Raw genomic sequence first — 25975 nt, forward strand, 5'->3', positions numbered from 1 at the left:
ATATAGCGAATATTCGATACATCGATATCGAATTTATCGTGACCTTCATATTCCCTTATGATTTGATCTTTTTATTGTATTTTTAATTCCATGTTACATGTAAAACCGATTACAAATCAGTGGATTTTCCATGTTATATTTTTTTCGAAGAATCACTTTTATTTTCCTTGTTGACTCATTTACATTTTCCTCATAGAATTATATTTCCTTCATAGAAAAACATTCACTTGATTAAGTCTGGACATTCTTTATGTAAAACAAAATACTGCATAAAGATAGTCATGCTATCGATAATTTATCTGTGTTATACGTGTTTTGGAAAATACGTGTTTTGCACGTGTATTGCTTGCTTTATAACTTTCCGTATAATATTTACAGTTAATTATCGGAATATAAAATTTTGCACATTTTTTAGTTACATGATATTTTTCTCATTATTACATATCTTGAGTGATAAGTGATAATATGCGTGCTGATATTAACGAAATGATATATTTTTTAACATTTTTACTAATATTTTTTTAAAAAGATTTAAGAAAATAAAACTATGTTATGCGGTTTAAATGTATAAGCTGCATTTAATATGTATTCCTTGTTATATTATAACATATTCTGTGCTGATTTGTAGTTGATATCTTTATTGAACTGAAAAAAAAGAAAATAAATTGTAAATCTTCCTTTGTAAAGAAATATTCAATAAAGTATTTTACATCTATATATACATTTCTTACAGTAGAAATTTAATAAATAAATTATGCCACGTTCGTTTGAAACAATTTTTTTATATATTCGAAGATACTCTTAAAAGGCATATTAAGGCGACATGATACAATGTTTTGCGACAAAGATGCACATCGTACAATGCATATTTACAAATAATGTTAATTCTTATGATGTCAAGATTTTCTTCGAATATTTTTTTAAATATATAAAATATGCTTGAGGCTTGGCAAAATGGCCAGATAATTACTTATGAGAGCTAGATGAATTGACGATTAGAAAAACGTATAAAAGAGAACGAAAGATCTTGCTATCGGCAGTATCGGGAATTCTAACTTTTTAATAGTAATGAGTTTAACTTCTTACCTATGAAGATGTAATTTAAATGCTAGAAATACAGTTCGGTTTTAGGCATGAATTGTAGATAAATTAGAGATAAAAACGAAGCACTATCCTGCACGTGCTGTAACAAACTTATCCATTAGATGCTTAATCTTATAAAGCATTTCATTCAAATTGAATTACTCGTGTTTCGTAATCACAATTTTTCATATCTTAAAAATATGAATACGACAAAGCGATAAATATTATTAATATTAAATTCCTTATCCTATAAATATTAAAATAAAAATTAGTAAAACCTGTTTCGCTTAAAAATACGATTAAGAAATAAATAATTCTATCGTATAATGTATCCTCGAACTTTTCTCAATTCTTCCGCTTCTTCTAATTTCTTATAATTTCCTCTCTCCATTACTTGCGTATATACATCTTTATAATATACATATTCGAAGATAGGAACGATCTTCGTTAATCAATTTCTTTAACAATAAACACGTTTATAATAAATTCCTGAGTTTTTCGAATTTTTCGAACCACATTCTTCGCGTCACTTTCGCAATAAGTGCGCCAACTATTGTCTTATCCAAAACTATTCGAAATTACTGATAATGAATTCACAATTCGCGATAAGTGATAAAATATTCAAAATCTTTGACTCAACAAAAAATGTTCTTGGCCAAAGAACAGGCCAAATATCGTTTCGTTCATTTATAAACGTTCGACAAACGTTTATTGCCGAGATATCGCAGCATCCTCATCCGCGTCATCTTGATCTTCGTTATCAGTTCTCTCCCCTTCCTCGGGAAGCCTTGTCCACCTGTACAAAAATTTGCTCTCGTGATATCGCGCCTTGAAATACCACATTTCATTTTATATATATATAAAACTGATGATTTGATTTAACAGCAACCTGATCAACGTCTCTGGCGATCTATAAAGGAATATTAATTTGGCGAACAAATCTTCCTCGAGGCTCAACTCTCCACTTTCACGGACCAAATAAATATCCAAGCACAATCGAAGTATCCTATCGACGTAGGGCAGATCATCGAACATAATTCTTGGCGCCAAATCGGTCACCACCTTCCTGGTCATCTGGCTTATCACTATTACGGCCGTAGTGTACAGACCTAAGATTCTACGGTATCAAAGGATCAAGTAAGTATTGCGAATATTTAACTTTAATCAAAGTAGACAGTTAAATAAACGTACCCTAATCCACTGATAAAACTCAATCCTTCGGGGAACGTTTTATCGTTGAATAGATACATCATGATGTATTTGCAGTCATTTAGAGGCACCCTGCTTAACAAATTTTCGTACAAAGTGTCGTTGCATACCTCATTGACAACCCACCACTTTTTATGCGAGCAACAGTCCGGTTCCAAAGATAAAGAAAGACTAATGTTTCTGTACAGATAATTATTTTTTACTTTTTTATCGTTCTCTATTTCCAACCATTTCGCTGAAAATTAATTTGATAAGCAAACGTGAAACATCCGTTTTTATGATTTATCTTCGTTTTATTCTTATGTCATGGATCATCAAACTTACGCATCATTAATTGCGGAACGATGGTGATGGTACGACCGGTTACTTTCAGAAATTTTGGGAAAGCGTACGGCAATATGATAGTGCTAGTGTGGGGCATGGTTAAGTTGGAAAGTATATCGGCTAACGTTTCTCTCACGGGATTAAATTCCTTGTTTTCATACGGTTTCAATTTTATGTCTCGAATTGTCGTGGTTATTCCAGTCGCATCTTTCGCGTCTGTCCTCCGAGACACCGTCCACTCCACGTGAACAATCACCGTTGTTTTATTGTCTCTTAATTCCTCTATCAATCTGAATCAGAATAATATTACAATGAAAAATCAATCGTATCTCGTTACGAGAAGAATATAAAGGAACAAAGTTAACAAGTGTTTTAAATTCATCCTTAGATGAATGAATAAAAATGATTTTTATTATCCTACTTTTCCAAGTCTGGCGGAGATATATTCCATAATTTCCTCGAGAATCCGCTCAATCTCACAGCAGCAACATCAGAATGTATGTAATTCTCGAGGAAAGTCATCGCAGTTTTGTCTTTCGCGTACAAATTGACAAATCTCGTGTAATCGAATTCGCTGTATTCGATGATGGATTGGCCTTGCGCCGACATTGAGTAGATGGGCTCGTGGGGGCCGATTCTTATTTTCATGGAAACGTCGTATGGTAGATTGGAGATGCCGACGGTGCCACCGAGGGCAAATAAGAGCAAAGGGAACCATATTAGTCCGATCATGAAAAATAGAGCGGCACCACCCATTAAGTATTTGCTTATCTGACTCTTCTTCTCGCCTCGTGGTTGAGGGAAATCTGTTTCTACCCCTCGCATACACTGTAATTCGAGTTTTTTTTTTTGTTTAATAATTTATACGTAATTTATATATAATATATTGCACAAGATTACTTTGATTTGATAAATATTGGCGAAGATATCTTCCATTTTGAACCAATCCATTATTGTCATGGAAGTATCAGTCCAGATCCAATCCATCACTGCTCTCAACTCGAACAGGAATGGGACCAACATGAATCTGTGAAGAAATTAATAAATAGTTCTAGAATTATGAATTCTAGAAAACTGTTTTTGAACGAAGGAAAATACACTGACCCTTTGAATAAAACGTAATTGATAATACTGTAATTCTTGCATAGGAAATTACCGAGTATCCTCGTTGGATAACCTTGTCTTAATTGATAGGCTGCCAATAAGAGATAGAAACACTTGACCATGTACCAAATTTGAGGCGGTAGCCTCTCGTTGAATCGTCTACGATTATTTTTAATTAAATACTCGAAATGGAATTTTTATACGATAAAGAACCACGCACGATACCTTTCAGTCACACTCGGCAAAATGAAGAACATCCAAATGTGAATGCCGAGTATTAGGAAGTAATGGAAAATTAATTTGCCCAAGATCGATTTCTTTAGGAACAAGGCTCTGTCGATGATTATCAATGAGAATTGTAATAGCAGCATCAATAGAAACGGCATCGGAACTCTATTCTCTTGTAAATAAGTTGCCACACCACCGTCACCTTGTTGTGTCTAAAAAAAAAAAAGAAGAAAATTAATAAACATCGCGATTAAAGAAGAATAATCGTGATAAAAATTTGAGAAAAAGTATTCACTCCAAATGCGGAAAATCCAAAAATGAACAGCAAAAAATTGAAAAAGTCGCAGAGGAACATGTACGCGTATACGTTCGTCTTTTCCTTTCCATATGGGCTAATGATTTTATGGAAAAAATGTTTCATTGGTTCTGTATATTTGATGATCCTGAAAATAAATCATACCATTTAAATAAATATTAAATGTAAAATTTCTATCGAATGAAAAACTATATCTATTTACATCAGTTTCATAACTTTGTTAAAGTCTTCGTCCATAGGACTCCTTTCCTCCCCTTGAATCGCGACAAGTTGTTCGTACTCATCACTGGTTCGCACACTTTCACCATCGATCACACTTGGTTGAAGGTTTAGAATTCTTCCCTTAGGTGTCGTGAGAATATTATCCCTTGAAAATGTTATCAGGTGAAGAAAAGTTATTGGGTAAAAATTAATAAAAAAAAAAAATTTCCGAGTTCATAGAATAAAAAAGTTTAAAAAAATTAACGTACTTCGTTTCGTGTCGTAATGTAACAGGCTCTCCTTGGCCTCTTTCGGATGGTTTAGACGGAACTAAAGTTAAAGTCGAAGGAATAATTTTTCTTGGTTTCAAAGACAAAGATGTCCATTGACCCAATGACTTGAGCATAAATCTAAAAATTGTATTTTTAAATTCCAATGAACGAAGAAACCATTTTAAAAATATTACCTGTGGAAGAACACCACGAGGAGCAATAATAAATCCCACAGGGCATAATTAAATTTGCGTTCAACCCCCATAATCCTAGGGGTAAAGAGAGGGTTATTCGGTGCAGGATCTCGATTCCAAGGCAATACTTCCAATTGAAAAATGCACTTCACTATAACAATTGCCTAAAAAAAGAAATTAATTACAATTAATCGATCAACTTCTTTCTTCTTTTGAAAAATTACCAGGAAAAATAATATTTCACCTCGGTGTACGCGATCAACGTTACCCAAAACGTTTTCGAGGGTCGAGGGATGGTTAACGAACCCCAGAAGAATACCATGAGAGGTAGAGGGATGGAGAGAACAGACGCATTTTTAATTTGATGAAGGAATACCATGAAGTAACAAAATAGAGACGAATGCGACAAAATTGCAAACCAAATAGACGCCAAGAATTGTATGACTGGTGGTTGATCGGCTTCCGATAATTCCCCACGGTCATCATCGTGTTGAACAGGTGAAATCTCGGAGAAAAGTGTGCTGTGGAAATAAAAATTTATCATCAATCATATTGAAAATATGATGCATCTCAATGATATAATATATAATTCGCAGAAGAGAAATTCTTTTGCGAAATATCGATACCAAAGCACATGTAAAGCACATAAAACCTGTGATATAATACCGAATAAAAAATGATTTTTTGGAAATATAAACATTTATACAAATTTATTATATTTATAATAAAAAATAACTAACCGTTCAACTATTGAAAATTCGAAGAGAGGGCAGAAGAAATTGTAATATAAACGTGCTGCTTGCAAAGAATATTGCAGAGAATGCGTTCAACATTGAATATTGAGTGAGAATGGAGACTATAATAGTTTGAAATTAATCATGAATTTTACAAAAAATACTCTCGATACCTGGAGGAGGATATGTCCAATCCTCGCTCCAAACTCGATGCCAGAATTCGAATGTAAGACACCGTCAATGTGCTGCTTTTCCTATCGAAAATAACACTTTCTCTCTCTGTTCACTTCAAATTACATTCATTCAAGCTAAGATAAGATGCGAGCGAAACACTTTTTGAAGAGAATCGTGTAAATAGAGTTTATTAATTAATGGCAACAAATGGAATATTAATGACATTTAAAAACGAAGCATTCTCTGATTTTCAACTCTTACCTCTGCTCTTGCGGCCGTGGTTGGCTAGGACCTTCACCAGCATCGTGAATTTCCTCGGTATTTCCATTAGTCGATCTGTCAGGTCGAGCACATTTACTACTCTAGCTTCTACAATATCTACTTTATATAGCGGGACAAGATATGATCTACCTTTTTTTTCTTTTTTTTTTTTTCGAAGGGGGCTTCGAACGATTCTATCGAGAAGAAGAAGCGAATATATTTGGGGCAAGCGCAATACTACTAAAGCTCTAAAAATGTGAGATGCATGTCGGAAGAGTTGGCAAGGAATCGAACGATCTAACATCGAATAGAATCCTTAAAATCATCTTTGAATTCTTTCTCTACGATATGATATCTGTACGATAAGGCGTCTTCTAACAAATATTTAAAGAAGCTGGAATGGCAAAGGAATGTTTTTTTCTTTTTTTTTTTTTTTTTTTAAATTAAAATCTATCTTATCTATCAAATCTTACTCTTTCTTCAGAAAATTCATTGGCTGCCACATTTTATTTATACCAAGTCGTATCCCCATTTGTAGATCTGGTTTTGCCTGTAAAAAGAAAAAATAAAAAAAAATAAAGATAGGATAATTCAAGGAATTATTGATTAATTTATTCATGATTAGATTCACCAATTCGATATACCTTCAATAATTTTTTCTCTTTCGTTAAAACTTTACGAATGTATCTGTAGTCCCGTGAAAATCGATTCAGATATCTTGTCATCGAGATGAAGGTGCTATTAATTATCACTATGAGAAAGTTGAAATACGTCGCGATAGATATTCTTTCTTCCTTCATCGGTATTTCCTCTTCATCCTTCTTATCTTCCTCGACTTCCGGTGTCTTCTCACGTTCCTCCACGTCTTTCTCCTCGGTTTCTACTGATGTCACATCAGCAGCCTAATTTTTCAAAATTATCATTTATATTATTAATCTATCTCATAACCGTCGTATATTTTGCTACGCCGAATTTGAAGATCGAGTAAGAATGATTCTTAATTTTCAATAAATAATCAGATTTATGTCTTTATAAATTCGATTACGATTAAAATTTGGACAATGGATGGATTTCAAATTCAGCGTATGCGATCGTTCGACATCAAAGATTATTTGTTAAGATATTAAAAGCGTGAGATTACGGTGCTACAGTCGCTGTAAACGTAATGAAAACAAATTAAGCTAAGTATCGAGCGGCAGATTATGTACACCAACGATGAGGAGCCTCCTGCGACTACAACATTAAAAAGAAATGACATAAAAAACATAAAAAAAAAAAAGAAGAAGAAGGAGAATCGACGTAAAATGGTACGCCACCGCTTCCATCATTATTATTATTATTATTATTATTATTATTATTTTTTTTTCTTTTTTTTTCTTTGCAAAGCTGTAAGATGCGAAAAGAAAAAAGAAGAATAATTACACGGTCGAAGCACTGTAATATAACTAGCAAAATATAAATATTTTGTACAATATAATTAATTAATTCGCTAATTACTCGCTGGTTTGCTGTGTGGCTGTTGTATTATCTCGTGTATTGTTATGTTAAAAAAAAACGTGTTAGAAAAATGTGAGTTTTGCGTAGCTGACTATTAATTTGAATAAACAATTTCTCAATAAATATGTTCGTGTTCAATGTAAATGAGATGATGAAATGAAAAAGAAAAAAAATATTTATACATATATATCTAAGTATATAAAAAAAAAGAAAATAAATATAAATAAATCAAGGAATGTAAATAAATAATAATTAAATATGTAATAATAATTAAATAATTTAAAAAAATAGAGAAAAAATGTAATGAATATAATATACAACGAAAGCTGATAAGAATTTATTCACAGATAATAAATTATTATAGAAGACACTGATGATCGACGATATTATTAGGAAACAATGATACAACGATAATTACAGAGAGGAAGAAGAAGAAGAAGAAGAAGTAATAGAAAGAAAATGAAAAAATTATTAAATCAGAGAGATTAAACGAGGTTGAGAGGAGACTATATATATATGTGTATGTATAAGAATGGAAAAGAGAGAAATGAAAAAAAGAGAAAAGAAGAAAAAGAAAATAGAAAATACAAATTAAAAAAAAAAAAATGAGTACAAGGAAAAGATGGTGGAAAGGTAAGAAAAAGAGAGCCTGTAGCAGTGACATGCAGCCTTTTAAGGGGGGTCTCACATCGGTGGCCACTGCGGTCTCGGAACGTGCACTGAGATACGACATAGACGATTTCTTCCTTGTTAAAGGCTCACTCCGACGACGTAGTCTCAGCGCGTCCTTTTCAGTCCCTCCGTACTTGGCGACGTGCGTCGCGATCTCAATGTCTGTCTTAATCAGCGTGTTCATCAACTGCAAGGGGACCAGATGACTTTTGAGTCATTTTTCACTCCATGCAATACCGTATTGCCTTCTTTCGTATATTGTTGTCTGCTGTCTGATGATCTCCTCGATGGGCCAAGGATAGTGAAAATTGTGAAAATCGTGAGAATAGTGAAAAATTCGGGGGGGGAATGGGGGTGGGGGTTGGACCGATTCTTTTGTACGGGAAGAGGGTTTAGTGGGTGGATCGATAGAATAAAACGCAAGAATCTAATGCACACACAAAGGAGAACAAAGTCAACCTTTGGCCATGATCCGATGATCCATCTGATAGATTCGTCGAGGAACGAGCGTGATATTGAATATTGTAAGTATATATAAATAGTTAACCGAGTAGTTAACTATTTGATGACAACTAAGTTAACAAAGTTAAAAAAGTAGTGAAGTAATTAACCAAATCGATAACTGATAGGATGGGAGAAATTAAAAAAAAGAAAAAGAAAATATTGTTTCTCGGTTTCGTATATATATATAAAATAATATATGTGGGGAGAATTTTCGTTTCGCAGAATTTCTCAGTGGATCAAGCATTCTTCGATTAGTCAAACTTTCAGATTTTCAGAAAATTCATAGCAGACAAACCAGAGATTCTTATCGTGTAAACCCTCTCTAAAGAATAAGTAACGTTCAAATTTTCAGTTCGATAGCGATTCTCTTTCGTAGATCTCTACAAAAATCGACGTACCTCGGAAATGGTCATTCTTCTTCCGCGTTGCTCCAACTCGCGTTGTTTCTCCGCTTCCCTCTTCTCGGACTCGGTGTCCGGGATCATGTCGGTGACGTCGTCGTCGTCCAATTCGTCGAACATGTAATAATCACCCGATCTAATAGCTGATCAAAAGGAAAAAAAAAAATTCCTTTTTAATAAATTTAGATTGGAAAATCCATCGTACCCTCATACTTTACATTATATATATATATTTATTTATTTATATATATTTATATATATATATAATATGCGAAAGCCATGCTACGATATCTCTTTTTTAAACAACTTAACTTAGAAACGAAGAAAGTGCTTAAAGAAGATCCGTAAAATTACTCCACAAGAAATTACTATTTAATTGATTAAAAAACATGTTACTGTTCTATCGTATCTAGGATAAATAAAATTAGTTAACAATCCACGCGTTATACATAAAGATGCACCCGCCACCATCATCGGTATGCTATACATTATTATAGAACTTCGTGTGACACACATGTTTCATATTATAATATGTACAACAATGTGAAGTTCTGTAAAAGCAGAAAGGATAGTTAGTCAAGGGGGTTGGGTGGTTGGACACATTTGGCATTGGACAAAGCCCAGATAAGCTGCGGAAAAGAAAATAATAATTTTCATTTACCCTCTTTGTTGGTCTTTGGCGCGCGAACTCTGTACAACGGCCGTGTCCTTGGATAGAGAGTATCTAACCGGAAAAGAAAAAACACAAAGAGGTATATGTAAAAAAATGAAAAACGATGTGGAAAAACTCGTCTGCACAGTTGGATATAGAGATCTATCTTACAATAATATACAATATATATATATTACACGTAATCGTATCCAGCATCTCGATTCCTTGGCCGTCACGATAGGCGGGATACAGGACGATCTGTCGAGAGAGATAAACGGAATTTTTTTTTTCTTTTTTTAGATCTCAATTAATAAAAATAAATTTTCCCTCTTATATATATATTCATATACATGTATATATATATAAGATAAGAGGTAAAAATGAATTATGAGAAAATGATGGAATGGGAAGAATGCGAATGTTCGAGTATGCGAAAGCAAAGGTACAAACTGCATAACCGAGTTACACGAATACGTGATCATACTGATTCAATTATGTACATCTAACGAGATTCAAAAAAACACGAGATCTAACACGACACAGATATCTAACAGAGACCGATCGAAACTTGACAGAAGCGGATTTATCAACAGAAAGATACAAATTCTCGAAAAAGAAGAAATAGAGGGGAAAAATTTCCAACTTCGTGAAAGATCGAAACACTCTTCTACACATCGAGAAATCAACAATCATACGAAAAAAATATCAAGAATCAAAAACTACCGAAGAAACTTTTGTCTCAGATTATAGAAATAATAATAAATAATTAAAATAACTATAATTAATTTTATACAAAAATCAAAAAAAAAGAAAAAAAATCCTAAGATACTCCTTAGCAGGATCTTGAAGAAAAAAAAGAAAAGAGTCATCGAGAAAGAAAGAAACGAATGAACGAAAGAAAAGACGATGGGTGCTTCAAATAGATGATCTATAATAAGTGCTTTCGCGGAAGCGTATGTACAGGACATCGTAGCGGATCGACGACGATGATCTCGTTCCCGATCTTGTGTCGTTACATGTGTGATGAGATTGCGGGGAACGGGATGCGGTGGAGACGATCGACTGCCTCGGTGTCTGCAACCCGTTCATCCATGGAGGGCCGATGAAGCTCGATTGACGCCGGTGGCGTCTGATCGACGACGAGGTGAGGGATCGATCGTGCGCCCTTCTATCGTACGGCGGTGGCGAGAACACGGGGAAGGTCTCGTCCGGCGACGGTCCACGTGGATTCAACTCGCTACTCGGCGGGGAACCGAAAGAAATACGGGTCGGCTCGAGATAACCCTCGAGGCTGACCGTCATCACGGCGGAATTGGGCGTGGGCGCCTGCAATAGAGAGGCGGCCCTCGGTGTCAACGGGGGTGGCTCGTCCTCCGGCTCGTCGTCCTCGTCGACAGGCGTCTGATAACCTTGAGGAGGGGTGCGACCGGAAGAGACGCACGAGCTTACGCTGGAAGACCTCGCCAGAGGCGCCTCTCCTTCTTTTTTTTTTTCGCGTGCACCAAATACAGAGAACAGTTATAGAGAAGACGTAGTACCATGACGATGATCGAGTTTCAAGCTTGTTTCTCGTTTATTATTTACGTTGGGTCGTGCACATTGGTCGAGAGAGTAAAGGAGGGAGAAATAAAATTTCGTAGTGGGAGGATGGATTATTGGATTATTTCATCCCGTCAATCTGATCTGATCGTCCTATAATATACTTCGAAGAAAGATAATTAAGGAACCGTCGAAATGATTCTTACCGACTGCGTGTATCTCTGGCTCCCTGTAACTGGGGCCTTGAATTTTTCTTTGATTCGCCTTGATCTGGTCCATCTTGAACTTCAACTTTTGCAACACGTTCTTCTCGATGGTTTCTTGGATCTCGATGCGTTTCTGATGCAACTCTTCCAACAATTCCGCGCCCCTCGACGCCAGGATGCTCATAGCTTTCGTTTCGTTGACTATGTGGAAAAAGTAGTAGCTCTTGAACAATCGTTTTTGGAATAATAGGAAGGTGAAGCACAACCCGTCCCAGATCATCCCTATGTCCTCCTCGGGCACGTCGCAATCCAATTTTTCCGGGATCAAATCGGTGATCGGACTTTTGAATTTTCTTACACAAATTATACCGAACAATTGAATGAACGGACACGCTACCATTTGCATCTAAAAGATTATTATTTTTATTCGTTCGAATTAATATATAAATTTAATAAATAAAATATATATACCTGCTCTATCATCACGCAACCGACACCTTGGAACAGAGACTTGGCGAATATGACGACCACGTTGTAGCCGATCAACAAGTTCCACCACGTTAAAATCGTTTGAACTGGCCTCAGGTAAAAGTCGCTTCCTTGCCAGAGGAACACGAACGCGCCGATCAAGTAACCCAACGAGAACAGATTAGTCCTCTCTGTTCCAGCAAGGAACACGATCGATAAAGCGATCCACATCAAACTTATCAATACGCCACGTTTCACTATATCTAAATAAGTGTGAGCATCGGACACGTAATCCTTCACAGGGTTAACGAAGTTTGGTTTCTCTATGTTTTCGTACACGGAATAATTGTGACCGGCTGGAAACTCTTCGCCACTTGCCTCGCTCCGCTTTTCGATTTTGAAAACGAGGCTCTGCCTGACGATCATCATTAATAGCAGAAAATCACCTATATTTAAAAAAGATAAAAATGATATCCTTATCAAGAGATAAATAAAGATAGTGTTCGAATATCTTTCTTTTCTTTCCATTACAATAGCCTTACACATTAATTTTCTAGCATTAGGTGGAAAATCAGGATCTGGCAGGTACATCCACTCCTGTAATACCCTCAAAATTCTCGACTTTTCCCATGGATAGTCTGAAAAATTAAGAAAAAATTCACTCCATCTCCGTCTAATCTCTAATATTTGTGAAATTTTGTTTTAAATTTCTAATTTGAATATGTTCAATTACCTATGCAAAGCCAGGGAGGAGGTGCCACGACGAAAGCATATTGAATAGGCAGAAGAATTATGATGAAGAACTTGAAGAAGGGCCAAATTTTGCATAAGACTCTTCTCCTCAGACAGAACAATATTAAAAGCCAGACACCGTAGAGAACAGAATAGAAATCGAGTCTGGTAGCGATAAGTGCCACGATCCCTATCAAACAGAATTCCACGCCAAACTTGTAGAATGCGTAATTGAAAAGGAATTTCAAGCATTGTGGTATTCCTTCGTCAGCATTCGGTCTGGTGATTGAGGGGAACATGACATAAGGCCTGTCCAAAGGTTCTCCTCGAGCTTTTCTGTAGAAACATTGCCGAATTCTAATTATCTTTCTGAGAGTAGTCACCACTATGATCCCTATGTAGCCTTTCAACAACTCTGCCAGATTTCCCGGCTCGGCTTTCTTTATTCCAAACCATTCCGCTATGTTGTACATAGTGTTGTTGCTGCTAAATCGATGATTCTCTGGAACTATCTGTAAACGATATAAAAGATAGACATCTCTCCTGAAAAAGCTTCGTCGATTATTTATGTTACCGTGCAATTAATATCCCAATTGCTGTGATTGATATATTGAATTTGATACAGCATTTTTCCAACCATTAATATACCGATTATCGCTGCCACTATATTCACGGTGCATATTTGGACGCTTCTTCGAAAATTGATCATTATAACTGATATCAAGACGAATATTAAATTAATAGCACAGACCTGGAATACAAGCAATTTTATTGAATAAAATTTAAACAAATTTTTTACCGATATAACATCCTCGATTCGATTCAAACTCACATCGTTGACGCAGAGAAGCATCACGGAAATAAAAATGATCTTTCGCATGTGAATTTCGAAAAAGAGCCAAATATAGTTGTAGAAATTTTTTACATGCGTCGTTATATCGCTGAACAACGCTACGAATTCTATTTTAGACATGTCTGAAAATTTTCATCAAGTCAGCATTTTTTTTTAATTAAAAAAAAAAGAAATGCATGATTCATCGTACGTTTTAACTGTTTCAACGTGTATTTAGGTTTTTCGTCATTGAGAAAAATTTGTTCTGGGGAGGATGGTGGCATGGTTACAATCATTGGTGAATGGCTCGGTCGTTCGATTTGATGATTTGGATCCTCGAGTCTACAATTTTTTTTTTTTTTTTAATATTAATTTATTCAATACGGTTAATTTATTTAACAGAGAAATTCCATATATGCTGACCCGAATTTCTCGAGATCGGTCGCTTCTAAGAAATCTTTGTGGAAATAATGGATCTGAAGGACCGTAATAATTACGAAGAATGTTGGTGTGAGTAATCTAACGAAAAGATCCTTAATCTCGTATTTTTCTAAACCGATATCTTTTTGCAAGTTCTCGTCGATATGCAAATAATTCCAATATTCTGGAAAATTGTGAAATTGATAAGTATATACAAGAATCAGCATGATTACGGAATAACCGATAACTGTGAGCCAGAATGGATACATCATCTTTCTCCAAACTGTCCAAGATATCTATAAGAAAGAAAGAAAGTAAAAAATTAGTTTTATTTTTAACTGATTATTATTTTTCTTTTCCCCCTCACACGTACCTGGAAAGTAATAACTAGAACAAGGAAGAGAGACATGTAAATGATCCTGAACACCGTCATACGTTCACCAGTGATTCCGCAAATGAACAGCATGATGGTCACCACTGCGATCCAAAATTTGGTCAACAATTTTTTCAAAAGTATACCGACATCCAGCATGAATTTGCTTTTAATTTCCGGGGCTTCGTGGTTCATCGCTGTGGTGGCTGTCGAAACAGATACGTGCAACGGTGCCACCATGTCTCTCAACGCCGAGGAACGTCTCTGCCTCGATCTTTCGCCCGTGTATTGTCTCATGGTTATCCAGAACATCGATAGAAATAGACACTGAAAGTTAATTGTTAGCATTTTAATAATAAAATAATGTATTTTCTATAAATTAGATTATAATTTGGAAATTATTATGATTATTTTTCTTTCTTTTTACTTTGACCACTAAATGCCAGCAACTTAGCTGATCAGTTTTGATGAAACCGATTTCCGACACTTTTATCCCGTTTATTTGCGTTGGTAATTCTTCCTCCGTCAAATCCATGCTGTAAACGTATTGCACGATGACAAGGAGCATCGAATAAAAAACGATGAAGGGAGAACACTTCATCATCAAAGCCCGTTTATTAGGGACCATCCAAAGGATCAATGCCCATAACAAGAGTGCAAAAGTTGTCCAACTGTGATACATTATACTCCACGTCTAATGATAATAGGTGAAAGAAAGAAATTAAAATAATTTCAAGTTTCGAAAGAAAATTTAATAAATATTTTTACTCGTTAATTTTTACCATCATTATGATATTCGTGGCGAGATAAGACGAATTAATTATCAACTGGAAGATCGAGTATACGGCCATGATGATATGCTCGATAACTCCGGATTGTTCATCTGGGCCAGCTAGAAAAATATTTATAATAAATTTCATTTTATTTTATTTTATTTTATTCAATGGAAGTTAATTTAACGAACCATCGCTGAGACTTTGCATCTGAATGTTGTCATCCTGATGGCCATCCTGGACGATGACGCTTCCGGTTGAATCTTGCAGTAGCCCCGTTCTCCCGGACCCAAATCGCATCAACTATCGTAATAAAATTAACTAAACTATTATCCGAATGTAAAAAAAAAAAACAAAAATTCTCAATATTTCTACACAGCGTTTTAAAACTCGTCTCTTTTCGTTTAATAATCTTAATAATTTTTTTAGTCTGATTTTTATTCTAAACAATTCAAATTTGAATATTAAATATATATTGTTCGTGAAACAAAATCTCGTTTTCCAAGCGTGCGCATGCATGCTATGTATAAATGAAGTGGATTTACCTTCACCATAATAGCTACCATAAAGATTTCCAAAATATCGTATCGATTATTTAAATAAAAAAAGGAAAAAAAACAAATGAGAAAGAATGTGCTTGAAATAAGATAAAAAGCAAAATTGATCGAATAAGAGAAATAAAATAAAACTAGATAAATTAAATTGCTGTATGTATATATATTTATATAAGTGAAACGTGCAAACTTAATCATTATACGTACGGGTGTGCGCTCGTCGACAGGTGAGAACGATGAATTAACGATCGGCTTCTAAAACAATGGCAAACTAAACATAGCGGCATCCAAATGGAAAAGGAATTTGCTCAGCATTAAAGAACAACCGCAAATCTGGAAGGCGATAGTAAATAAAAACTCGGGAGTTGTCTGAATGGAGGCGGTGGAAAACAAAATGATCTTAACATAAATTTATTATACCTTCTTCTTCCATAATTTTTATCGCCTTCGCCAAATAAAATAAAATAAAATAAAATAAAATAAATAAATAAATAATGTAAATTATTAATTTCATGATATGTGAATTACTGTATGTACATTCCATAATGATATTTTATACATTTTTTCTTTTTGCCATGATAAGTTTTATAATGATGGCACAAAAATGTACACGCGATCATGTTCAACATTCCATGATAAAATTTACATTTTCTTTTTCTCTCTTTTACCATGACAAATGAACGATGGCCATACATGTATGATCGTATCGATGTTCAATAAAATAAAATCGGTGATAAATTGTATGTACAATCGAAGATCTAAAAATGTGATTAGAGAGAAAGGAGAAGAGAAAGAAGAAGTAGAAAAAAAGAGAAAACTCGGCTCATGCAGGACGACGAGATCCTTACGCGAGCCTTTCGTCGCGCCGATTGCCATCTTTGAGATGGTGTCCTTCTCCTGATGGAAACGTGCCTGGACAACGGAGTGTTCAGATTCTCCAGTTTCCCGCTCAAACGTTTCACTTTCTTTGCCTGGAACGCCTCGTTAGTAAAAGCAACGTTCTTCAAAGAAAGACACGTGTGTTACCAGATACACTTGTTGTTCGAACAGTTAGCAAAAATAGATTATTACAAGCTTGGATCGTGTTATACGTGTAGCCAATGTGTCGGTGCGTTAATCGTTTTTTCCTTAACCGTAAGAAGGTTAATCAAGTCACATTAACAGGCACATTGCACGCGATTTGCATCGTTAAAGTGATTCATGCTTGGATGAATTTCAATTAAATTGAATATAAAATTTTATCGATGAACTTTTGAATATTTCTAAATATCTTAACCGATATCTCAAACTTGACAGTATTATTTAAAATTTTAATTCGATGGAAACTCGCTACTTTCGTCCGACCAATTAATAATCCTCGCGTTAATTTAATCTTTCGTTACGTTCCGCTATCGTTTAATTTTAATTAATTAGTTCGCGTTCATCTCGAAATGCTTTAAAATATTCCCAACATTAGCAAAAAAATAAATAAATAAACAAATGAAAATACACTAACGATAAACTCACCGGCTTTTTGCTGAGGAACTGTGATTGCAACGCCAGAACGAAATAAAGCCAGAACAGTCTCAGGGAGTATCCGTAAATCAGCCAATCTGTATAATCGGTGTATTCCACGTATCTTGGATTCGAGCAGTTGATTCGATAGACGGGAATCAGGGCAAGGTATCGTTGCCAAGTGCTGTTCACGGGTATTAATTCTTGAGGTATTTGATTCTGGTAGCTGAGCAGAACCAGGATATGAAGTACCACGACCGCCATCAAGATCCTGCACAGCTTGGCGAACCCTTTTCGAAGCTCTTTGTTGCACGCCCACCAGGTCGAAGCTCCCAAGAAGATGAGGAAATAGAAACCGCCTTCGATCGAAGGTTTCAGAGATGCTGCGATGCATAACGATGCCAGTACCACGTAAGTACCTATGCGTCCTAAGAAGTTGATGATCTGAGCACGGAAAATAAGTATGCGTTAGCTCTAAGCAAGTTAATTAAAACTGTGCTTTGAAAAACTTGTGAAAAGCGAAAAAAATTATATCGATGTTATATTTTGTATAAAAAAAAAAAGGAAAAAAAAAAAAGAATCCAACGATACCTTAATATTTCCATCTACGATTTTCTTAGAGGCCTCGATGTTTTGATGCAATGAGGCGTCTCCTTCTTCGGTGATGGTTTTTTGCGATAGGAAACGACATATGAAATATATTATTGTACTAGTGGGTAGGACGATTAATTCTGGTGTCAACCAGAAGAATATCTCCCACTCGGTCGCGCTATCTAGCCTTACGAAACCTAAGTGTCTGAAGATCACTTCCATAGGTTCGCCTAGAAATTATTCATCAAAGAGAAGACAATTTTTTTTTTTCTTATTCCAAAGCGTATTTTAAAAATTGGCAAACGTTCTCATTCCTTGAAACTTTGCTTACGTACAATTGTGGAGGAAGTGTCCGTAAGTGGGCAGAGCCAGTAAAACTATGTGGAAAGTGATTTGGCTGGTTGTTGTGAGAAAAGACAGGCCGATGCAAGTTTTTAAATAGTGGCCCGTGTGGCCGGCCATTGTTTTTGAGTCCGGTATTGGCACGTGGGGCGAATATAGCATCAGAGCCAAATAAACTAGTGACAATCCTACAGGCCTCCATACTACACCTGTTTAATCCAAGAATTACAAATTTTTCTTTTAATATCGTTCCTTTTAATGTCAATCCGTGCTTTATCCATTACATATATATATCTAAACCAGAACGTATTGTTTCATATTTGACAACGACATTTTCCAAACGATATTCGCCACGCAGCAGAGATGCTGTTCGTTTCATTTTGGCACGAGAAGAAATAGGGTGGAAGAAAGGTCAATTTCAACCGAGGGACTTCAACAGAGATGAAATTATATAACGACTGACATTTTATTCCCTCATGTAACTCCGAGTGAAAAAATCCAACGATTCACATTTTCTGATAGTTCTCCAATCATCCACGTGTCATTACACTTCAAGAATTTCTCGTATCGTGGAATGGAGTACACCTTGTTTATAATTAAATCTATAATTAATCGAAAAAAGCAGCAGGATTCGGAACGTTGATTCACACTCAGGAATCGTTAGCAAGCGTGAAACGTAATTAATTTCTTCGTTACGAGCGTCTTCGCATAGGATGCTCGCGTTTTCTGGCAAACGCGCTCTGTTTCTTCAAAGGAAAAATCTCGTCGGGATCGTGCTCGAAACTCATTCCATTTCGTTTCCAGTCCTCTATGAGCGCTTTCTATTCGCGGCATGCATTCTGCTTACTATTTTCTCTTCTCTGTGCTCACAAACGAAAAGTTTGACCGGCTGCCAAGCAAACTCGGAGTTATTCTCTCCAGCGCCGGTGTGTTACCGAGTTACTTCGTTTTGCGCCTCTGTTTCCCTCACGTCCATTTCATCCACGTAGTATCTCGTTTCGTAGATCGAGAAGATCGAAATTAAAGATTAGCACGAGTTTTAATTGCGAATTATTAAAAAAAAAAACATTATTTCTACACATATTTTTCATTCTCTGTGAACACGTGACTGTGATTCGTGTGTAATTTTTAACGGGACATTGTTAATTATAAAGAACTACCAGAGTCGACTAATTACTCGTGCCAGCTTGTGCGCATCGTAACTTGCCAGATAACATCCAATACATCCAACGTCGTAATTTTATTTTTATTTTTTAATAGTCTATGGACTATCTAGGTCGAAAGATCGAAACGAAGGCCTCTCGAAATTATCACCAACGATAAAAAGATTGCGCGAATTAGAACTTCCTTTCCTCTAAATAAAGGTCTTTGACTCGACACGATCGATTACCTCTCGATTCTTCGAGAAATATTCTCATATAATTTTGAACGAATAAAATAACCACGACTCGAACGAACGTTAACGAAACGATAACGAGTTCTCGATCGAGTTGTCGAATAAAATTTTCTAACCTAATTATAAATCGGGACTAAACCCTGCCTCGACCCTATTACTATGGAATTCTGAATTCCGAGGGGCTTCCTCGGACTTGTATCACGTAAAAATATCTTCTAACTATATTCGAAAGCGCTCGTTTTTTTTTTTTTTATCATCTATTTTACTTAAATAATATTTTTGGAATGTTGTGAGTATGATGGACACGCACAGCTAATCTAATTTATTGTTGTTTCGAAATTGTCTCAATCAATAATAAAATATTAATTGATGAGGTAGGTTATTTAGAAGATATTTTATTATCGCGAAGAAAATGAGGCAACCAATAGCGATAATGTTATTTATGACATACTGTTAGGCGGATCTGGAATGATCTAACATGTGGCGCGTTGATAACACCCTAATAATTAATAATGGAACATTAAACTGGCTAATGGAACAGTCAATATATGAAAATATTTTTGATTATATAATAAATTTGATAAATTTGTATCACGATTTTTATTAGCGTGTTAAATTATAACATAACGTTAATATTTTGTCACGATGATTATTTTCTTTCGCGGTGGGTGTTGTAAGTGTTACAACGACGATGAGACTATTGAAATGAGACTATTGAATGAGAAGTGAAAGGAAAAGAGTGAATTTCTCTATTGCTCATTCGTCTATCTCTAGATTTTGCCTTCGAATATACTATATGCACTTGTTTGCAGTTTCACACCATTCATTCGCTTTCAAGAATCGACATAGTTTAGACCTAAGGTCAGTAGTCGAGTACAAATCATAGCTATTTTAACATTATGACATCATCGATGTATTTCCTTTTATACATTTTATATAAAAATTTTGAATCTTCAGAAACTTTCGAAACTTATTAATTTTCTACTTTGACTAAGATTAAATTTTTTTTTGTTTTCTTTTCTATTCTTAATTTTTAAAACGAAAGAGAAGAGATAATTTTATAATCGAGTTTTTAACATTCTCTAATAATTCTCTAATAATTCACGCTTTTATCGTAACGTAATGACGTAAGATTTTCTCCAAGCTTATCGATAGAAATTTATATTCATCCTTATCTGTTCCAATATTCTCAACATTTTAATGTTCCAAATCTAAATCGAAATTTAATTATCGTCGAATCAAATTTTTTTCCGATTAAATTGTTCGTAGGATTGAAAATTTTCGAAAGATGCGTTTAACATAGGACACTCACATGCGGTGAAGACGAGCGGCAAGACAACCCTGATGAGGGCCACGTTCAGCCAATACTTGGACATGCCTCGATCTGCTCGTATGCCCTTTCACCCTGAAACACAGAGAGAGAGAGAAAAAGAGAGGAGTGTTTCGAGTAAAACAATCCACCGTGTAGGTTGTCAACATCTCGAGATTTCACGGCGGCAATGTCAGCTCGACTGGAATCGATACGACACTGCCGCAGTCGGATACCTTTAACCTCGTTTTGCCATGAGACCGCGGCACCAACGTTCTTACGCCCGGCTTTAGTTTTTACAACCGAGCTGAACTCCCCCCCGTCGAAATTTACGCTCCGCAGGATTTAACCCCCCCCCTCGTTACATCATTCCAACCCTCGAAGGAAATTTTTCACGAAAGAAACGCACGCGGACGACGACATCATCCCCTGACATTTTCTCCATATATATATACGAATTGTCAAATTAACAGAATCAGACCTCGTTGACAGAACGAGGTTTGATCAATTTGATCCGATCGAAGTATAAATACAGCGCTATACACAAGAGTGCATCGTTTATGGGCTTTATTTAATTAAATTCCCTTCGCTGATCGATGAAAATACATTCGATTAGATCGAACGTAAATTGTACTTTAACCTATATACGGCATTTATTTATTTGCAAAATGACAAGATTTAATTGAAAAGATTCGCGATCATGGCAAGCGTTTATTGCCATCCTAATATGTAGTCTCTAGCGGAGTGTGACGTGTACACCATCTGCGCCCATTTCCTGCTTCCGTCTAAGATTTCACGATGGTGTCAGCGTTCGGTTTCACCATCGAAAATCAATCTGTTTCCGTCCCTGTTTTTTGGACAATCATCAATATCATATTTTTGTCGACTCTTTCTTTTAAAAAGAATTTAAATGCCTCTGTGCACCATTCCGTATAAATAAAATGGAAAAGAAAAAGAAAGGAGAAGAAAGAACGCGAGATTCTTTTTTAGAAATCGTATTTCAATTTTCGTATTGTGTTTTAGCAAATATTTCGTTATTAAGAAATATTTGCATGTTCGTTCACGATCGATGAAAATGGAAATAGAAAAAGAAAATTGAAATTATCAAATGGTTCCGGGAAACGAAAATGCTTCGAGGCCTGCACGTTTTTCGATAAAAACTCGGCACGCCCAATTTAATTACCAAGAAATTATATGGGGTTGGACTGGTGCACAAGGCGCGTCCAATTTGTTTTTAGTTTTACCACTATCAATTTTATCTGTACTGAACGCGGAATAATATCAAAGGAAGGAGGAAACGTTGTTGAAATATGAGAAAAAGAAGATTCGACTTGTCTCGAGTTTTACATCAATAATGCTGACACTGAACATCCCTGACTAGACTGTTCATCTTCATTTATCTCAAACTATAGAGATCGCCTCTTCGTGAAGTCCTCCAATAAATTTATACAATGCAAGATTTTTCTTTTTTTTTTTTTGTGCACAAGATTTTATCATTTGACCTACATGAAGAATTTAATATATTATTAAAGCGATCCTTAAGACGTTCTTTCGTCGAAAGATGCAAGTATTATTGACGGAAGTAATTATATATTATAAAATTTATTGTCATCCATTGTTATATCATTGACATACTATATCATTTTTATACGTGTATCGAATCGTATTACGAATCGCTTGTATAATTGAAAAAATAATATCTTATTGTTATTCGAGGATTGGAACGAGAAGAAAAAGAGAAAGAAAAGAATGAAATTTAAATAACGAGATAAAATTGCACGTGTTAGGAATTTCCAATCTGCGTCCAAGAAAAATTCGAATTCTTTCGCGGTGGATTACCTTTGCCTCGTGCATTCTTGAAGAGTACAGTATGATTATAAATATCGTGCAACGATATTTTTTTTTTCCTTCTTTTTCTTTCGCCAAAGATCATCCTCACCTGTGCGTGACTTAAAGAAGGAAAGGAGGAACAACGTCCTCGTTTTTATAAATATCGAAGTTTCGATAGGATACGCGATCGATGATCACGCCTACGTGTTCGGAACGACAGGTTGTGCAAATACTAATACAGAACTGGCAACGATAATTGGCATGTACCTGGTGAAATTTCTACCAATCCTCTGAAACAGATTTGTAATCGCGATTAAATAAAAACTGAAAAAGAATAAGTGTTATTTATAAAACGAAGAGAGACGAGATCACGAGGAGGGAATATTTTTTGAAATTGTGTTATTTCAATTAATCAAATTAAGTTCAATTGAATCTTAAACTAATATCTCCATGGTGAAATCTCGAAACCTAAGAGAAATTTTGTTTTGGAGAGGAGATCACACCACTTTGCATTAAGTGCATTTGTGTTACTTAAACGACCCAGCGAGAGAAGCTGCATTTTAATCAACTTAAAATGAAAACGTTCTTATTCATACTCTAAACCGGTTTGAGAAACATTACGCGAATTAAATTACAGCTGCACTTGCGGATTACTTTCATTTCGTCAACTTGGTCGATGTACTCGTATTATAATATATATAGAAAGAAAGAAAGAGGTATATTTCGCGCGAATATTAATCAAACATTCGATCACGAGATGCGTTTCATATTTTTCATCGCTTTCGCTACTTTTATAGAATATTTATCTATTTGCTCGATCACGATTATCTTATTGATTTCCATTGAGCGATAATAAAAAAACAGATAACGCGATTAAATGATACGATTTCCTTTATTTAAACTTCGGTGAAAAGAATATTTTTATAATTTTATAATTTTAGACTTGTCGATAAAATTATTGTATACAAGTTCGATTAATATTCGCCAATTTTCCATGGAATCAATGTCGATGACGAAGGTATATTGCAGAACTCGTAGCTTAATTTTAGCTCGAAAAATTCAAGAGAATGAGAAACTAATTCAACTTTAGAAAACATTTTCCAACATTTCCGTTATTACAGAATAGGCTGAATTCGTTGCTGAATGAAAGCACGTGACAGTTATCGTCTCTCTTTTATGGGGACATTCATTAACTTTTCAAACGTGTGATAAAGAGACAAAGACGAGAAAACTATTCTTACTTTCTCATTCTATTTAATTAATGGAAAACGCGTATTAACGATCGTTAAATTTCTACTCTGAGGATACGAAAAAAAAAAAAAGAAGGAAGAAGGAAAAGAGGAAAACGTAATCATGAAACACGGTACGGCAGGTCTTTTAGGAATAATTACCTTTGAAAAAGCTCACGCTTTGATTCCCGCTGTTATATTCCATTAAATTTCTCGGATATATATATATATATATATATATATATATATACCAATTTTAGGAAGAAACGTGCGCATTGCGTGCCCATCTTGCGTGTACGTGCGTGACGCACGCAACAAGGAGTTGATTAAGGGAGTGTGCACATCCCTCGTTACGCTTTCAGGATGAATATAATTCGTGTCGAGTTTCCTGATGCTTCCTGATAAGCGACCATGCTGTTTCAGTTATTTAAACGTTTTATCTAAATCCGTGTTATTGCATCAATTAATCCTATTCCGTTTTAAATTTATATAGAAACGAATTTATCTTGTTATTTTCTTCCTATCTTCCTACGAACAATTTTTATTAAGCGAGCGTCAAAAGCATTTTCTTAATACAACGATAATCCAAATTTTTGTCTCAACATATATTTTATCGACAATGAGATACGGTATATATAATAATTGTAACACAAAAATTTGAATAATCGCTGTTATTTAAATATGTTAATCGCGTTTTAAAAATATTCTAAATACTTTTCTAATATTAATTTAAAACAGGTCAATTATCTAAGGCGAAATACGCGTTGTAAACACCTTCATGCGGCGAGACGATAATGTATTGTATTATCGGTTGCTCCGTCGACATATATATATACACACACTCGCGCAAATTCGCAGGAAGATACGACGTAACGAACATGATTCATTCTTATCTCGTATACAAGATACGGCCCCTAAATTTCGAGAATTCATATATTTGTTTTTGTACCGGCGAATCTTCGAATAGTTGAGTCGCAATAAACAACGTTACGGTCGAATTTCGTTTCGAAAATTTGCTTCGATTTACGACGTTTCTTTACCTTTGCCAAATCGTAAATGAACAAAATGTCAACTGTTTTACGAGCGACTCGCGTTTCCTCGCGAACGAGCCAAGTTTCCGGAAAATAAAAATTACGGGAACGAAAATCAACGGGCGTTCGTTCATCGATCTATTTTCGAAGATTATTATTAAATGTAATAAATGATAAACAGCAGCTGAATCATCACACGTGCGACACGATCGAATTCTTTCGAAGTTCACCTCTATTTCTTCCTTCGTGTATTTCTATCCTTTTTTACATAAATAATCGCCAAATACCACCTGTCCTCCATTCTTCCATCTAGGATACAAAAATTCCTTATTGTATTATATTCCAAACTTATTGTCTTATGCAATGTATATATACCATACCACGCATCAAAAATTCATTCCAATTCTATCATTCTATCAATCATACGCCCACATCAATGTATTTTTTCCCCCTTAACCAACCATTCAACTTGGGTTGAACGTACCATCATGGCTTATTCCCAGAATAACGTATACGTATACGAATCCGCACACGAGTGTAATTCAACTACCAACCACATCGAGGTATAATCAGCTGACTGGAATCGGCGCAGAAAAGGGTCGAAAGAGAGAGAGAGAGAGAGACAGATGGAAGAAGAACACGCTCACCTTGAATGAAACCACTCCACCGGTGTCTCAAAGCATCCCTCACGACAATTCTTCTCCCGATTGTGCTCACGTCGATCGAACTTGCAGGAGGGCAACATAGAAAGCCTCCCGGCTCCAACACGCGTGAAACACTCACGCTGTCACGCACTCACTCGATCTTCTCCCCTCGCTTAAATGTTATATTTAACGTTCGATTTAAATACACTCCACTCTGATGCTCTGATTCTCGAGTGGAACGATTCGCGAACGTCCACGAGGCGTCCTCCTTTTTCCTTCTTTTTTTTCTCTTTGACGAGGAATCGTGACTCATCCGCACGTATCACGATTCACGCCTCGGACGACGAACAGCGATCAACGCCGGCTCAACACACACTGAACCGTTC

General features: G+C 35.5%; 1 protein-coding gene across 13 annotated transcripts; it reads right to left on the bottom strand.

Annotated features, from left to right (window-relative positions):
* Positions 1-149: 149 nt before the first annotated feature.
* On the bottom strand, positions 150-25973 carry LOC408427 (piezo-type mechanosensitive ion channel component). Of its 13 annotated transcripts, XR_003305963.1 has the most exons (38): positions 25593-25972; positions 20859-20951; positions 18144-18359; positions 17809-18038; positions 17230-17661; positions 16572-16724; positions 15361-15472; positions 15179-15288; positions 14824-15090; positions 14397-14723; positions 14027-14319; positions 13815-13945; positions 13604-13746; positions 13346-13522; positions 12773-13283; positions 12582-12677; positions 12043-12485; positions 11572-11977; positions 9836-9898; positions 9172-9317; positions 8286-8456; positions 6745-7002; positions 6574-6650; positions 6101-6175; positions 5176-5452; positions 4932-5095; positions 4735-4875; positions 4467-4631; positions 4244-4391; positions 3946-4160; positions 3721-3879; positions 3517-3643; positions 3038-3444; positions 2617-2906; positions 2275-2527; positions 1973-2200; positions 1087-1879; positions 150-645 (listed from the first exon to the last, which is right to left on the bottom strand). XR_003305963.1 is itself a non-coding variant. In XM_006560384.3 (37 exons), the coding sequence occupies exons 2-37, from the start codon at positions 20920-20922 to the stop codon at positions 1792-1794; spliced, it is 7455 nt and encodes a 2484-aa protein (XP_006560447.2). In that variant the 5' UTR covers positions 20923-20951; positions 25593-25972; the 3' UTR covers positions 763-1791. The 13 variants fall into 13 exon arrangements, 12 of the variants coding, with proteins under 12 accessions (XP_006560447.2, XP_006560446.2, XP_006560443.2 ...); XM_006560384.3 differs by lacking the exons at positions 150-645; positions 16572-16724 and adding an exon at positions 15931-15975 and having other exon boundaries at positions 763-1879; XM_006560383.3 differs by lacking the exons at positions 150-645; positions 16572-16724 and adding an exon at positions 15931-15978 and having other exon boundaries at positions 763-1879.
* Between the last annotated feature and the right edge of the window lie 2 nt (positions 25974-25975).

This window comes from Apis mellifera, linkage group LG13 (genome assembly GCF_003254395.2).
Source record: "Apis mellifera strain DH4 linkage group LG13, Amel_HAv3.1, whole genome shotgun sequence".
NCBI lineage: Eukaryota > Metazoa > Arthropoda > Insecta > Hymenoptera > Apidae > Apis > Apis mellifera.